The 16622-nt window shown below is 45.2% G+C and overlaps 1 protein-coding gene across 1 annotated transcript in view; it reads left to right on the top strand.

Annotated features, from left to right (window-relative positions):
• Positions 1-13982, top strand: part of LOC8037813 (PDZ domain-containing RING finger protein 4) — a 175285-nt gene extending 161303 nt beyond the window's left edge. The window contains exons 7-8 of the mRNA XM_029993394.4: positions 1739-2086; positions 11652-13982. Coding sequence (XP_029849254.1) covers positions 1739-2086; positions 11652-12200 — 897 coding nt within the window. The 3' untranslated portion in view covers positions 12201-13982. The remainder of the gene's footprint in view (positions 1-1738; positions 2087-11651) is intronic.
• Positions 13983-16622: the final 2640 nt, after the last annotated feature.

Here is a 16622-nt window from a genome sequence, read left to right as displayed (position 1 = left end):
TTGGCAAACTACTAATTAGAAATAGACGCACCCTCCCAACTTCACAGGGTGTTGATTGCCTGCAAAGACGCATGTTGAGATAATTCGGGTGTTCGTTAGTATCTCCGGCACGAAAATGAGGAAACGCCATGTAAAGCGACTAAGTTAAAAGTGCTCGAACGCAAGGTTTTTTCTCTCTCTCTCTCTCTCTTTTTAACAGTTAGGTGCTTCGAGGAGTGCTTATAGTCAATGTCGGCTTAAAAGATTTATGTTAACGCTTCTTGCTACGGCATTTTTCAAGCATAATACCGCAATCTCAGCTGCAGAGTCATGATAACATGCTCGGCGCTGGCCGCGTTCGTCGTTTCTTAAGTTGTCATTTTATATATAGATGGCTGCGAGCAAGCGTTGCAAAAATATAATTAGTTAATTGGCGAGGTTAAACCTCACCGAGTGGCCACAAAACGAAGATATTTCGGTACAAACGGTAGTGTTGAACCTTTTCCAAGCCAACAGGAAGATTTCATTGTTTTGTCGGCTGGCACAGATCGTCGCGCGGGCAGTGCTATCGTTACTGGCAACTTAGAGACAATGAAATAAATTTTGGGTTGGAATAAATGATTTTAGACTGGGGTTTTACTATTCGCATATTGTTTCGTGGGCCAGAAGAAAACTAGTACACGAGGGTAGAAAGTAAAAAATTCGGTACGATAATTTGAAAATTTTGCGGACTATTTCTTACCTCCTTCCCTTCGAAAGATTTCCGCCTTTTCACTGTGATGCATCCGCGGTGCCCAAGCACGTCAGCTGAGCCCAGCTCACGCATTGGACACGGGCACTGCTTCACTCGACGTACACGCTCATCAAGGATCAAACCGTTGACGAATATATTTGGATGCGCGTTCGTAGCCATTGAGTGCCGTGACGGCACTTATTATCACTCGCGAATGACAAGCTCAGTGGTGTGCTTAAAAAGCACGGTGGAAGGTTGGAGTCATCGCATCTGGTGCCAAGTTCGTCACGACCACTTTAATTTCTTATCTCGCTTTTGAGCTGAGAAGGAACGCTTAGAAGGAAGAAGTTTGGAAATCATTTCATGGTCCCTTTAAGGAAAACAGGGCGTTATTTATTGTCTTCGCGATTCTTGTTCCTGAATTGGGTCTTATGCGTTCTTGACAACTCGGGGGTCACCACTACCTGTATTTTTTTAATCTGACACTCTCTTCGAAAATTGCGGTATTGACAAGATGCGATATTGTGAGTCGTTGTTTACAGCGCATGGTAAGAACTAGCTCCAGTTTATTGTCTGACTAGAAAATAAGGCCTCCAAGTACGTCTGCTCTTTCCGCACCTCGTGCCTTTGTTTATCCCCGCCCCCCCCCCCCCCCCCCCCCCCCCCAACTTCAACCAGTGACCGAGCTCGCGCGATTGGCTGCCCTGTTATCGCCGGTTCCCTACAGGTTTTCTATGTCGCCCTTTTATCGGCATGCTCCTCTTGCATCCTGATGCGCAAAAGACGTATTTTGGAACACTTGCTCGCCGTATGTATCTTTATTGGGAGGAATACTCGATCACGGAGGTTCAGCGTGCGTTGGACCCAATCAGGACCGTTGTTCCCGGCAGGCGACAAATGACATCTAGTTCCAAGGATGTGCTGCGAACAAGAATATACAATAGGGTGTTCCATGAATTCTCCCCATAGGTTGCCGTTGTCATATTTCCTGGCATCCAGTGTAAGGTGCCGTTTGCGCGTTCGCAGGAGGAGGACGACGAGGAGCCGCAGAGGCCCCACGGGTTCCCCGAAGAAGCGTCCGAGGCCGAGGTCTCGGAGCCTCCCCCGGACCGAGACTTGGAGCTCAGCGTGCTGGCGCACGAGTTCGAGCGCGTGTCCCTGCTCCGCAGCGACAAGTGGCTGCCGGCAGCCAAGTGGGGCGACCCGTCGGGTGACAGCGGGTCCAGCGCCTACCACACGGGCGGGTCGTCGTCCCCGCCGACCCTGGAGCTTGGCAGGCACTCGGGCTCGCTGCTGTCCCTGGCGCCCAGCCAGCACAGGGAGACCGGCGGACAGGTTGCCACCGCTGCGCCCAGGCAGGACAAGAACACTCAGGTGGGCCTAAACCATAGCTGTGCGTTATGCGGTCACGTGTCGTCACCAGCGCAAGCTGTGAGCGCCTGGAAGGCATCTCCGACGGGTGTGTTTACAGCTTACTGAAACGCGGTTTCTTGATTTCCGCTTAGTGACGACATGGAAGTGTCATGCTGTTGCCTGCAGCGATCCTGGTGGTGTTAGAGCAGTGGTCGTGGAGATGGTGGACGCCAGTTCCTTTGCAGGTTGCTCTTCAGCTTGTGTGTCCAGGGACGTTTCAACAGCCAGGAGTTGGAGCTGATGGCAGCGATACTCACGCTTGGTTATACTTTTTGTCGGGACTTCTACGCCCATCCACCAGGATTGCGGCATCAGACAGCATGACGCGACGGCTTTTGTGACGTCATTTCTTGTCACTTTGGAACCGCATTTCATGTATGTACAGGATAGAACGCTGTACACACCAGTCAAAGACACGCTCATTGCACCGTAGCACACGTGGGCAAACCAACTTATAATCTGCCATAAACTACTGTTTTGACAATGCGAAATATATCTGCCAAACCCTGAATGTCAACACGGACTAAACCGCAAAGCTCAGAGATATGGAGGCTAGTGAATACTCCCTATAGAAACACTATAGATAGATATAAGTCAAGAATGCACCAAAAGCTCCTCTCACACTTTTTTTTACCGCCAGAGACTATTGCTCTGTGAATCACAAATTTCCCACTACCGAAGCTTTGAGCATTGATGGGTGGCATTAACGTTATTTAACTCATCATGAGTACTGCTTTTCAGGGTTCGTATGCTGAGCGACCTGGTGCCGTGGCTTGTACTTGGCGGTGCTTATTTGGCGCGTTATTAGCCTCTATTTGACTATACAGTATCAGGCCCGACTTCCGATTCCTGCCAGGGTCACATGTAGAGAAAGTTTGGTCATTCGTCGCGCCAACCTACACGAACATGAGGGAATCTCATTGGCCAAGCTCTAGTTGGGAGTGTTCGCAAAGAGATTGCCTGGCCAACCACTGGCCGCGAGGAATATCCTAACGGTCGTAATGAGTAAAAACTGTAAATTTCAGTAGGCTACACCGTCTTAACGTGTGCGGTGTAAATGGTTGCATGGTTACTGCAAATACTATGGACGTGATGGCCCGGCATCAAAGCCTGCTAGCCTGCTAGCCTGTTTGCCGATTCACATTCTGACATTTTTACATGCTACTCTCACACCAAAGGCTTAAAAACGCAGGCAACTACCTTCATGTTTTAGACGGTGTGTGTGCTTGTCCGTTTTATTCTTAATCTGTTCTCAATCTTGGGTTTTCCATTATTTTTCCCACTTGTGATGCACTATGTATTTCTTTTTTCGGTTGCGAGTAATAGAATATATGTGTTACATTTAGTTGAATCTAAAACTGCGGGGCGAATATTCGGTTGCGATGGCTTTGCCACTGCGATTGTATCCACAATTTTGCTTTTCCTGTTGACCAAAGTATCCCTACATACGGCTCGGATACGTGACCTCTACAATCCCTATGCAATAACCCAGACTGATGGAAACTAGCAAAGTTGAAGTCAAGCACTTTTGAAATGTTGGCACATCTACAGAGCGCGTGGAGAGTCGATCCCGGGGATCTACAGGGTGATACAAGGAGACGGCAGGCTCTTTAAATCGACCGCAAAATTCGGTTTCTGAATCTATCACGCTATGACTTTGTGCAGCGTTGCCCACAAATAGGGCTTCTTTTTTTTTTTCTTTTTTTGTAAATTTTGCGAAGAGCGAACTTACCTGAGGAAAAAGTAAAGAAAGAAAAAGGCTTAGCTCCTATGGAAACGCAGCGACGCCACCGGTCTTCAAACAACACGGCGCCGTTTCGTACGGGACACAAGAGATGGCGCAACGAACGCCGTCAACGAACGAGCATACGGCGCCGAGAGCCAACGTCTTTAGCAGTCAATCTTTTCGACTCAAAAGCGGCGGCGCGTTCCGCAGGCGACGACAGGCGCGGTAACAAGGAACTGCCGTTCCTTGTCAGCTAAACACGCCGGTTCTCGGCGTCGTCTGCTCGTTCGTTGGTGGCAGTTGGCGTCGCGACCGCTTGCGCCGCTTGCGCCATCTCTTGTCTCCCGTGCGAAACGGCGCCGTATTGTTTGAAAACCTGTGGCGTCGCTGCGTTTCCACATTAGCTAAGCCTTTTTCTTTCTTTACTGTTTCCTCAGGTAAGTTCGCTCCTTGCAAATTTTACAAAAAAAAAAAAAAAAGTGCCATCTGTGGGCAACGTTGCACAAAGTCGTAGCGCGATAGGTTAAGAAACCAAATTTTCCGGTCGATTTAAAGAGCCTGGCGTCTCCTTGTATATCACCATGTACAAAGAAAGCACCTTACGAAGTTGGAGCTAAAAATAAAAAAGTGTTAACCGAAGCACGAGGTATGTATATGCTCCACCATTGTGACATAGCCTGTGATTTACATTTACTCTCAAGAGCACATTCTTCGTTTTTATAATATAATTGGTGAGTTTCGAGCGGGTTTAAAGCGCTCTTCTGTTGTTATCTTCTTGATGGTGCAAGTCGCTCCAACTTTGTAATGGGAATTCCGCATTCCTGACCGTTTCAAAGCATGAGATACCTTTTAACGGAACCCCCGATCCTAAAATGTTGTTCGTCCGTGCGTTTCACGCTAAATTTAGTGGGGAAGCTGTATTGGTGTTTAGGTCACACTAGGTGGGGAAATTGATGTCACTTGACCTGTGCAATAATTCCGTCAAGCGACCTGACGTCACGTGACGTGTGCACCAGTTCACGTTCCCCGCTAAATGTAGCGGGAAGTTCGATGTCACCTGCCCAGACGTTACGTCACCTACACACCAAATCATGTTCCCCATTAGATATATGTTTGATGTCGCGTACCTGACGTCACGTGTCCTATATACCAATTCAGTTTCCCCGCTTTATTTGGCTTAGAAATGAATGTAACATTACCTGAAAACCTTCTGTTTCCCCTCTAAATTTAGCGGGGAAATTGACGTTACGTAACCTATGCACCTAGTTTCCTCCTCAATGTAAAGGGAAATTGATAAAAAAAAATCAACGTTCTTCTGAGACGACGGTTTAGAGCTTTGTAAATAATTTCAAACAATCACATCATAATTACACCATTTCATGCATTAGGTTACTTTAGAGGTAAAAGCCACAGCCATTTATTCTCACCTCGACATTCCCTCACCGATTCATTCTTCACATTGTCCGAAAAGTGTGCCATTTCAAGAGTGTAAGAACTTCAAAGAGGAGGGTTTTGAGGTGGCGTATCTTTCATGGGTCTTCTTTGCCGGCTTTGAGCTACATGCCCACAATCGAAGGTCACGCAATGTCGGAACACAACTTCGAAGCAGTACGCTCATGCTGGATAGGACAATGCCCTTTTATTGTTTGAAGAGGTTTCGGTCGAAGCAAATCACTCGACGCCCAGTTTAAGCCGTTCTACCGTACGGCCACGCTACCAGGAGAGCAGCTGCCCCGCCGGGTTTGTTCATCGACTGCTGCGTGTGCAAGTAGTAACGCAGTACTAAAGGGCTATCCCGATACAACAGCGTTTATTGAAACACATCTTCCCTATACAAAGTGCGGCGGAGAGAGTGGCGGGTCATAGACCCCGAATCGCCGTCGATCAGGGAGCCGAAGACGCCGCGTTTCGTCGCCGGGGGAAAACTGCACGCGCACTTCGTCTATTAAGTACAAGAGGCAACTTTCGCTCTCGCGCCGACGGCAAGACGCTCGGCGCCTTCCGGTTTGTTGAGGGTAAGGAAGAAAAGATCTCCTCAAAAGAGATATCACAAAGAACCTTGCGAGGAAAAGGGGAAGAGCGGGAAAAAAAAAGCGAAAACGGGTCATTCGCTTTTGCCGTACCACGCAGTATGCATCGTCGCTATGTCATTCAAATTAGGGAATAGGGATTCCTATACAGTTTTTGTCACTCCAGAATTGAACCGACAGATAAGTGCCAAGAAGACCGCATTTTCAAATCAAATCAAAGCTTTATTTTAGAGAAACGCATAAAGCTGATAGACGCAGCTTGACTGGATCTGGGTTTCCTTATTAACTGGCAGCAATTCTTTGTAACACTGGCATATGAAACATTTTCAGCAGCGAGCCCGAGTGCCTGCCAAGCGAAAGGAAGTAAAAACTAAACCGAACAAGGCTAAGCAAAATACGCGAACGTCAAGTAAACGCAAGAAAGAAAGAAAAACAAAAAGCAAAACATAAACGCAGGAGGAGGAAAGTCCGCGGCGGCGTAGCATCTCCTCAAACATAATAAGAAAACAAAAATGGTCGGAGGTGCATGACCCTCCAACGGGTGTTTTTTTTTTTTTTTTTTTGCACCTCTGTTTTTGTTAGTTTTACTAATAGCGTCATATTTGAATGTGCACAATCGACTTCTTCCAGAGCATACTGACATCGTACCGCACGTGGTTTGAATTTGCCTTTTGCTTCTCCATCCAGAGACGATCGGGATTAGCCAGCTCGCTTATTCGACGAAACGGTTTTAAGCAATACATTTATGAGAAATTGAAATTGCTACAACAAAACGAATTTATCGATAAGAACAGTAAAACTGAAACGTAGGTACGTTCTGAAATTTTTTTCATTGCCCTTTTTAAAGAAACAGGGCGAAGGTACATTCCTGTTTTGCCCGGCTTACGTAAGTTCTGGCTGTGTGTTTTCTTCGTGACAGCCTGAAAATTCCACCCTACAAGCTGTAACATCTTTCGCACGCGAAGAAAGTATCCTTCACTTGTGAGGTCGCACCTATTTTTTAACATTTAAAGCAGCAAATACCGGTGAAAATTGTTTTTCCTTTCTCACCTCGCACGGAAGTAGGCAACGCGTTGTGAAGAATTCGTCTGCTTGGGGAGACTTCGAGCTCGCCAGGGGCGCAATGTTCACTTTTCCCCCATGCTCCGCGGGAGTTACCAGTATTGGCCGACATGGTATTTGATCAAATTAACGCAAAAAAAAAGTTTTTTTTTTTTCTCAAATGAAGGTGTTCCCCATCTTCCCTCTCTTTTTGTGAATAAAACGACTCCGAAACTGACGTTTTCCACGTAAACATTGACGTCACAACAAGCATTGGTTGTAACGTTCATATTCTGGAAAAGACTTAAAACAAATCTGTGCCATAAAGGCCTTTAAATGTAGCACAAAACTTTCTTTTCGTTTCATTAAATACAGTACCTCATGATAAAAAAAATCATGTGTTTGTTTTCTAGCACGCAATACATGGAAGCAAAAACTGAATAAAATTGAGCAGCATTCACTTCCTCAACAATTGGCTAGAACAATAGAGCAGGTGCTCTTTCGCCAGCTCGCGCCGTCAATAGTCAAGATAAATTTGGTGCCCCCTTCGACTACTTTTACAGTTCCCCAATTTCCGCCACCGCAATTATTGGCCACGAACACGAGCCGTCTTGTGACGGATTGCTCTTGGCGTCCAATCTGTTAATGCGCCGTCAGCACGGAACGGTTTGGACCTGTGCGGATCACCTTAAAGTAAGAACATTTCCCGAATAAAACGACAACAAAATGGTTCGCTTTTTCATATTATGACAAGATTACGCTAATGTTCCCTACCTTTATGTGCTATTTCTATGGCTCCTGATTAAAATATAAACCTTTAGTAAACTTCATATTCGATGTCCTTGCATGGTCCCTCTAAGAGCGAAGGAGTACGCTGAAACCTAGCGGTATATGTAGTGGTATAGTTTCGAGGTGCATGAAAGAATGAGCGATTTTTAATTTACACACATTGGCTGTCCTCCTAGAAAGTAGAAAGTTCGTTTTTCATGCTTAAATGTTTGCACATAAAGAAGAGGTAGGTTTGAAGCACTATTGTGACACTTCAGTCAATAATATACGCATTTCAAACGCAATCTAGTTTGCTAAGCTCAGTTCTTGATTCCCGTAGTTTGTTTTCTACTTCAAAACTTACTCTTCGAAAAGAAATGTACCGGGTGCGCCGCTCCTCATTAGATGAATTCCCATGAAAATCCCTGCATTTGAGACCGGCGTTTCGATTTACAGTGCTTTTGTTCGCGTCTCTTCGCTGAAACGAAGAAACGCTTTCAGACATCACAGGATAAAGGAGGCCACTAAAATGCACCTTTGTTGAAAATCAGTTTGCTATATATATATATATATATATATATATATATATATATATATATATATATAAAACTGAGAAGAGAAAAAACCCTTAGTGAAAACAGCAACAACGGACGATTTAATCTTCGACGTTTCGGCCGGACTCCGACCGAAACGTCGAAGATTAAATCGTCCGTTGTTGCTGTTTTCACTAAGGGTTTTTTTCTTGTCAGTTTTATACCCACGCCTTCGGCCTCCCGCCACCATGCCCGTTATATATATATATATATATATAGATATATATATACAGGGTGTTTCAGAGAATGCAGGCCAAATCGCTCCTGCAAAAACTACTTATTACAACGAAAAAAGGTTTGTGGCGCTTTGGTCCTGGGCCAGGGGCCCATTTAAGAAAATTATTAAAGTCCGGGATAATTAACTCGTTAATTATTTCTGCCTAATTAACTTTTTTAATATTGTGTTTAAGGGCATGGTTCAAATTAGAAAATTGCTCAGCATCATCGAAAACCACTAAACCAACAAATTGCGGAACGATAGAAAGCACGCAAAGCATTTTACGGCTTTCTGAACAACCGCACAAATTCGACGGGTGTTTTAACTTCGGTTTGTTATCGGAGCGCATCTCCGCCCCGACAGCACCGCGCCCCGTGGAGAGATAGTGCAAGACCTGCTGCGCTGTCATCGCGCGACGCAGCAGAGCGTTGTTGCACTATCTCTCCAAGGGGCGCGGTGCTGCCGGGGCTAGGGTGACCACCCGTCCCGCGACTCGCGGGGCTGTCCCGCATTGAGTGCTCGTGTCCCGCATCCCGCAAGAAATACCGAAATCTTTTAAATGTCCCGCATTTCACATTGCCGTAGCATTCGACCACGCAAATTATGGCGCTTCCGAAGAACGGGCCACGGGGCTGCGCGGAGGTCGCTGATAAACGTGTGAATATCGATGGTGTGCCATTTTCTATACAAGCACTGCAGGAAGCGACCGTTGTTCTTGCAGGAGAGGGACGCACATGTGCCGTTGTGCCTTTACCCTTGATCGCAAAATATTGCGAGCGAAAATTGCTCTCCAAAAGTTGAAAATGAACTATTGTAATTATTTCCAAATCATACTGTATCATGCGAAAGGGTTGTTATAGAAATCTTTTTTTAGTGAAGACGGCCTCACAAGGCAAAAAACCTGCAACTCACACGCGTCGTAAAAACAACAACATAAGGTTCTAATTTTGTGCAAGAGCATGTTAGTATAAGAGTATATATTAGTATATATATAGTTACTATATATCGACATGAAACAATAGGTCGAAAAAGTTTTATTGTTTCTTATTTCCCTTTTATGCATTGGGGTTTGCTGCAGTCGATTTATATGTTTTCAACTTAGGCACTCATAATAAAATATTTACCATTACAATTACACAGAAATATATCACTGTGATTGAAAGTTATTTTACCTTAATTGCCGCCACAAAATTTTCAGGTGTATAATATATGCTTTCGGACTGCACAGGATATCGGGGTGTGCGGGATGGTTAATTTTTTAAAGTTTATCTCTTGAGTCGTGAAAATACCTTCCTCCTCTTACCCCTTACCCCCCCTCGTCGGACAGGGTGTCCCGCATTTCGCCCACAGGTAGGTGGTCACCCTAGCCGGGGCCGAGATGCGCTCCTATAACAAACCGAAACTTAAAAACCCGTCGAATTTCTGCGGTTTTTCAGAAAGCCATAAAATGCTTCGCGTGCCTTCTATCGTTCTCCGATTCGTTGGTTTGGTTGTTTTCGATGATGCTGAGCAATTTTCTAATTTAAACCATGCCCTAAAACACAATATTAAAAAAAGTTAATTCGTCAAAACTATATATTATCCTGGACTTGAATAATTTTCTTAAATGGGTCCCTGGCCCAGGACCACAACGCCACAACCTTTTTTCGTTGCGATGAGTAGTTTTCGCAGGAGCGATTTGGCCTGCGTTCTCTGAAACACCCTCTATATATATATATATACGTGCGGATTGTTTCAGCTTATATTGTGCAACTCAAATGTAAATATTTTCTTATTACTGAAGTGGTGTTGATGTTTGGCAATACCCTGCTCTGCGAGCTGGAGAAAATAGTTATAATGCACATGTGGAAACAAAACACGAGCAATACCACGTGGCCACATCAGCGGATGGAACTTGACGAAATTGGGTCATAATTCTCAAAATCATAGCTGTCTCTTCTGCTGTTTTTCACGTACTCACAGCAAACTTTCACAAGGCACTTATGATGTGCATTTTACTCTCTTGAAGTACAGTTAATCAAATCATAATTATATGATATAAGAAACGTAAAAAGGCGGGCTATCTGTGAAGCGATGCAAAAAAGCGGCGTCTGCAATTGAAGCAAATGTTCATGAGGAGATATTCTAGTTGCAGATTTTACCTTTTGAAATTACAAAGGACAGCTCTACAGTTCTGAGAAAATGAGAAAACCCTTGCCTTTTCCAACGTCGCGCTACGAAGCAGCACCAGGGTTGTGCTCGTGGCGCCATCTCCCGATAAGCGCAGCAAGCACTCGGTATTGCGTCGTCTGCTTTTTTTAACCGAATCGGTACTATGCAAGGAGGATAGAAGGGTAGGAGAGTGCATGACGTCAGCCGCGTAGCCTCCACAAGCAATGCTCCCTCGACGCCGTGCCTCTCTCTCATTTTCCTCCTTACTCTCCTCACTTATCAGCCCAACGTGACCCTATCACGTGACCGTACCCAGCCTTCGATCTGATGAAACCTACCGGACGGAGCGCGCGCAAGCCTGCAAGGAATCTTTCTACAATGAGCCATCCATCTCGCCACGAGCCATCCATCTCGCACGTGACACGTCAAGCGCACCAATCGCCAGAGAGATCTGCGGTCACGTTGGGCACAATATAGTTTAAACTTTTTATGACTAGGCTTTACCAATATTACAATGTGCCTCCTTCTAGTACTTCTAACCTCCTTGGTACTATGCGTCGCCTGCTTTTGACCCAACGCTTGCTGCGCGTGTCGGGAGGTGGCGTCACAAGTAGGACTCTCCGGCGACTGTCGTCGGTGTGGGTACTCTTCGCTGAAAGCGTTATAGATGATGTTCTAAGTTTTATAGGAGTAAATACAGTACTAAATACTCCATTGATGAAAATTTAAGCTCTTTGCGTGGAAACACCGATTTTTCCGGCTCGTGTCCTTTTCTTTCTGCCATCCCCATATATTCCTTCTCTACAAATGCATACATGGCTCGAATTCACGTCACACAGGTGGCCGTTTGGGTCAAATCACTGAAATCACCTTTTGTCGCGTACGTTTCGCATCACCGAAATATTTCTTGGCAAGAACAAGTAGCACTGACCAGCAGCATGATGCGATAATGTCACGTGCAAGCCACGTATACTCATCTCATAATGATATTTTTATGCAGGTGCGCGACGTGGCAAGCCAGCGGAGCTGCGACTCGTGCCGCTGCCAGATGCCCAACGGCGCACCGCGGCGACTCCCCAAGACCGTGAGCGAGCCGGCGTGCGTACGCTCGGTGGGATACGCCTCGCCCACCATGTACACCAACGGAGCGCACCTGGAGCACACCATGTGGCTGCAGCAGAGCCTGCTCCGGGAGGCCCTGTGCCCGGCCAAGGACCGGGAGGCCCCGCTCCAGTGGAAAGTCAAGAGGCGCTCCGACGGGAGCCGTTACATCACCCGGGGCCCCGCCCGGACGCGCCTGCTCCGGGAGCGAGAGCGCAGGATCCTCGAGGAACGCGCCGCCCTGACCACGGACGACGACAACCACTCAGAGCTCAAGACCGGGCGCTACTGGCCCCGCGGGGAACGCAAGAGGCACCTGGAGCGGGCCAGGGACCGGAAGAGGAGGGAGGCCTCACTGAGGACGGCCACCGTGGGTGAGGACAGGTCCAGGAAGAAGAGGGAAGATGTCAAGCCTGCTGCGGGACTGCTGGCGGTCACCACTGTCTGAAGCGTTTCGGAGACGGTTCGAGAAAACGAACTGCTCGTGAACGAGAAACTGCTGTGCCCCTAGTCGCATGCTTACTGTTAGTCCGGTTTTTACGACTCCACTGTCTGGGTGGTCACTATTTGCGATAGTTTTGCTGGACGACGTGTTCCAGTGATTTCATAATATATATGCCACCAGGTCGCCATCAAGGTGTTGAGTGATCAGCTTGCTTATCATGTACGGTCTACCCACCTAGCACCATATCGAGTAATCAAAGCCCGAGCCCTGACATTTCGACGCCATCACAGTAAGGAAGAGCGCAGACACAAATTGGCCACGACAATTGATTCCTGAATCAGTGTTCGGCTGGCCCTTGTGTCAAGTCAATTGATCAAAAGACGTTCGGAGTTGGGCTGGCTCGGAACTGCTCAGTTGACACCATCCAAGTTCGATTATGTGACGCAGGTGTAGAAGAGGCTGTTCACAGGCTTTGATTATTCTAGGTGATGTTGATCCACCCTATTGCAGTTAAGAAAAAAACACTGATATGAACTTTTGTTTTTCAGTTGTGTCGATACTGTTCCCCATCAAGGATAGGCTTTGCAGCGTGAAATACAAACATTACAGAAGTCCGAGACCTAGAAACATATAAAAAAAGACGCAACAAATTTAAATTTGCTTCAGTGCTGCTTTAAAGAGGAACCCTACCTGCGTTTTCAGCTGCCTAAGCCAAAAGTATTTTCTCAAAACTGTGTCTTATTCTTGAACGCTGTTTATTTTCACGGACTTTACTTTCATTACCAGCAGAAATGGTCAGTTAGTGCGATACTTAAATAAATTTTGCGACACGCATTGTGGCTTTTAGTTTTCACCCTTTCTTTCTAGCGACCCACGAATGGGCTTGACTGCTAGTCCGCTAGCTCACTCGCAATCAAATGTTTCCATGCGAATCGAACTTTCAGAGACAGTTCGGAAAAAGTAAATGTGCTCTCGCATGTCTTTATCCAGCGACCGGCGACCGTGCTGAATGCACGAGTGCCAAGAGCTTTCACTTCAGTGACTTCCGCCAGTGACATGAACAGCCGCGTACAAATGTCAGAGTTGCCTAGGTCGTGCTCTCAAATTTACCCGGATGATGGCATCAGAAAATTCTGCCACTCCGCGTTTTGTTTACTGAAAGAATTTAGCGCGACGTTAAAAAATGCATATCAAATTGGTGAGCTACATTTTATCCAGTCAAAGGCTATCAAAATCTGCGGAATCGCCCCTTTTTAGCTACTCGAAGAACAAAGCATCCCCTCTGTGGTCTCTTTCCTCATTCACAATACGGAAGGAGCCGATCAATTTAGCTCTATCTTAAACCTCATTACTCACATATAAAACCGTCGAAGGCGGTAGAGTAGTAGACAGTGTCTGCTTTCTCGACCTTGAAGAAAAGGTTCCGTTGGTTTTTGAGAAATGGACTGCGTGGGAGACCGTACATGATACGACAGCTGGCTCAGCCTTGTCCAACAGCATCCTCTTGGGTGCTGCTTACATACACTTTGCGCCTCATCTGTGTTCTGACCACAGGGAAAATTAAATGGTAGTTCTTTCCCAGATAAAAAGATTTGGGGCACTCAAAACAAGGTACAGTTGAGCTTACGTTGTGTTGTTCCCCTTCTTTTTAATACCTCGTATCCAGGTGATGTTATTTCCGTTGTATGAAGTGTACAGTTCTCGTGTAAATATCGGCATTTCCTTCTCGAATTTAACGGTGCTCTTCGAACATTTGTACAAATAAACTGCCTTTGGATGTTCCAACCATGGTATCATTACTCGCAAAAAACCGGCGATTGATTTCTGAAAAATATTTCTAATACTGACTAAACAGAAAAGATTAACTATAACGACAGCAGGCAAGACAATTTCCTTCTACCTGCGGCCTCCAGGTTTAATTATTTCCTGTTTAATGAATATTACCAACGCACTAAACCCAAAGTGTTTTAATAGTCTTTATCGACATCACAACCCGTGTTGGTGCTGGAAACAAAACGTGGAATGTTTTGGTTTTATTACTTTGCAGTTTTACAAGCCTGAGCAGGTATTACCATACACACACTTCACTTGTCACACATTTTCTCCACGCTGGATGGATTGAAAGAGTGTCCCTCTCCACTCTTCCCTTGTAACAATAGGGTCAGTAACCTGTTACGTAGAGGACTGCAAAAACAAACAAGCATTACCCATGTGCAGCCGTTCATCAGCGTTAGATGCCCGGCAAAGGAATAGCGCAGGCACGCGCGCAACCTTTTATCTTCGTGCATGCATGGTTGAGGGATGCACTATAATATGAAATTTTGCACTGGACAAAGCTCCTGTGCCTCCGACTTACAATTCACGCTACTCTGGGGGCTACAACCAGCGAGCAAGGTGAAGAGATGGGTAACAAACACCTTGTGGTGACCGTATTTTGTCTTTTGGTGGCGACGTAGGTGCAGTTGGCGCTGCAAGTTGAAGAAACGTCTCGCTAAATCTGGCTATCGCCCTACCTTGTGGCATTTAAGATTTTCTGAATGAAAGACAGGGCTTTGACGAGGAAGAGACCTACAAAGATTGAGCGTTTCAGTCTTCATGTGAGCAAGGTTTCATGCCATGTACACATGTCACACCTGATAACGCTTCAGAGTTTTGCAAATACGTTTCGCTCAGTGTTGGTGAATCGTGCGCTATTCATCGGGGATGTCGCTAAGCGTTGTACGCAAAATCTCAGAAGGAACCTTTGTGGTGCTTGTAGCGTTTATTGTCGGTGCGCCACGACCAGAATGTTATATATATATATATATATATATATATATATATATATATATATATATATATATATATATATATATATATATATATATATATATAAACAAATATGTGCAGATGAATGAACCGTACTTAATCCAATGAATCAAAGAATCAACGTTTTCAAAAACCCGCCGAAAGCCAAAAAAAAAAAAATATATATATATATGTTTAGAGTGTTCAGATTAATAAAACTAAATAATATAGGTTCTCGTGTGTACATATTTTTTTTGCAAATAAAGGTTCAACTTTTTTTTTATTCTAAGAAAGAAGTAAACATCAACCTAAAACGCATAAATGAATGTCATTTACACACATTTGTTATTATCTTGGCATGGAAACTAGTAGAAGTTCTGCTTTGAGTTCAAAACAATGTAATCTCGATCATTTCAAATTCTGAACAGCGCGCATTGCAGGAAAGGCAACACAAGGTGAGACAATAGACTTTCCAAAGTCGGAGACATTTCGTAAAGTTATTGGCACAAGGAAATACTTGAGTCACGGATAGAACAATAATTATATCTTCTTGTTGAGAAGATTACTTCCTGCGTGATCCACATTGCAAGTGTATCAGGTCACAAACAAACAACTAAAATAGTGAGGATTATGGATTACGAATTTCAAGGTAATACATAAAACATTAAAAAAACTTGGAATTTATTTTTTTTTGTGCTAAACATCATCCCAAAAGCACCTTCGGTTTTTCCCGGCCTGAAATCGTACAAATTCAGACAGCCAACAAGTGAGCGCGGACTCCGTATCTTGTAGAAGGGATGAAAACTGCCGGTTGGTAAATTTCAATTATGGTAAGAAAGCGCACACAAGACGAGCACAAAGTAGGCAACCATTACGACAGACAAGCGCTCCGTATCTTGCTACGTTTTGCTTTGATATTTCTTCAGACAGACTCTGGCTATAAGTCAAGTGATGGCATCTCATGCCACTGCCCCCTTTACACTATCATAAAAGTAAAATACAATCTTAAAGGTCTTGTGGCTTCTACGCTTCAAACTTTAGGGTACCTCTGGTCCAACCCATTTTCTCATCTTATTATACAGTGGACTGCCTTACCTTCCTATTTTCGTGCTAACATGAAGCGTGTTACATGAACAATGGGTTTCTTCGGGGTTATACAACCTGCAAAGTCTCCTCCTTATTCATTCCGTCCTCATACAGCAAGATTCGTTTCGTCAGGGTTCAACAACCGGCGGCGCCACCTGTTAAATGTTTTATTCATGAGAAAAAAAAAAAAAAAAAAAAAACGTTTTCTCTGGTCCATGATTTTGTCCCTCCGGTACGTTTTCGACCCGGAGGCTGTGTGTGCGTGTGTTGTTTTCGTTTGTTTTTTTCTTCTGAGACCCCTCGAAACACAGTGAATAAGTCGGGATTGTCCGGTGCAACAAGCACGCTAGAAGCCGAAATGCCAGAGGCAGACCAGCAGTCCCTGCCGATAGTAATAGCCAACGAAGTGCACGTGCAATGCTCCGCCAGTAAGGCACCATATCTGTAAAGATGAAGTTTAAACGGGCAGAAAAATGTTTGATTAATGACACTATAAAAATGGAAACTCGTGTTCTAGCGTTTAAGCCACCCCATTGGTCTATGTGTGTAGTG

Source organism: Ixodes scapularis, unplaced genomic scaffold (assembly GCF_016920785.2).
Source record: "Ixodes scapularis isolate PalLabHiFi unplaced genomic scaffold, ASM1692078v2 PGA_scaffold8__174_contigs__length_109621045, whole genome shotgun sequence".
NCBI classification, from domain to species: domain Eukaryota; kingdom Metazoa; phylum Arthropoda; class Arachnida; order Ixodida; family Ixodidae; genus Ixodes; species Ixodes scapularis.
Note: the sequence above shows the minus strand (reverse complement) of the source record. Positions and strands in the feature narration are given on the sequence as shown.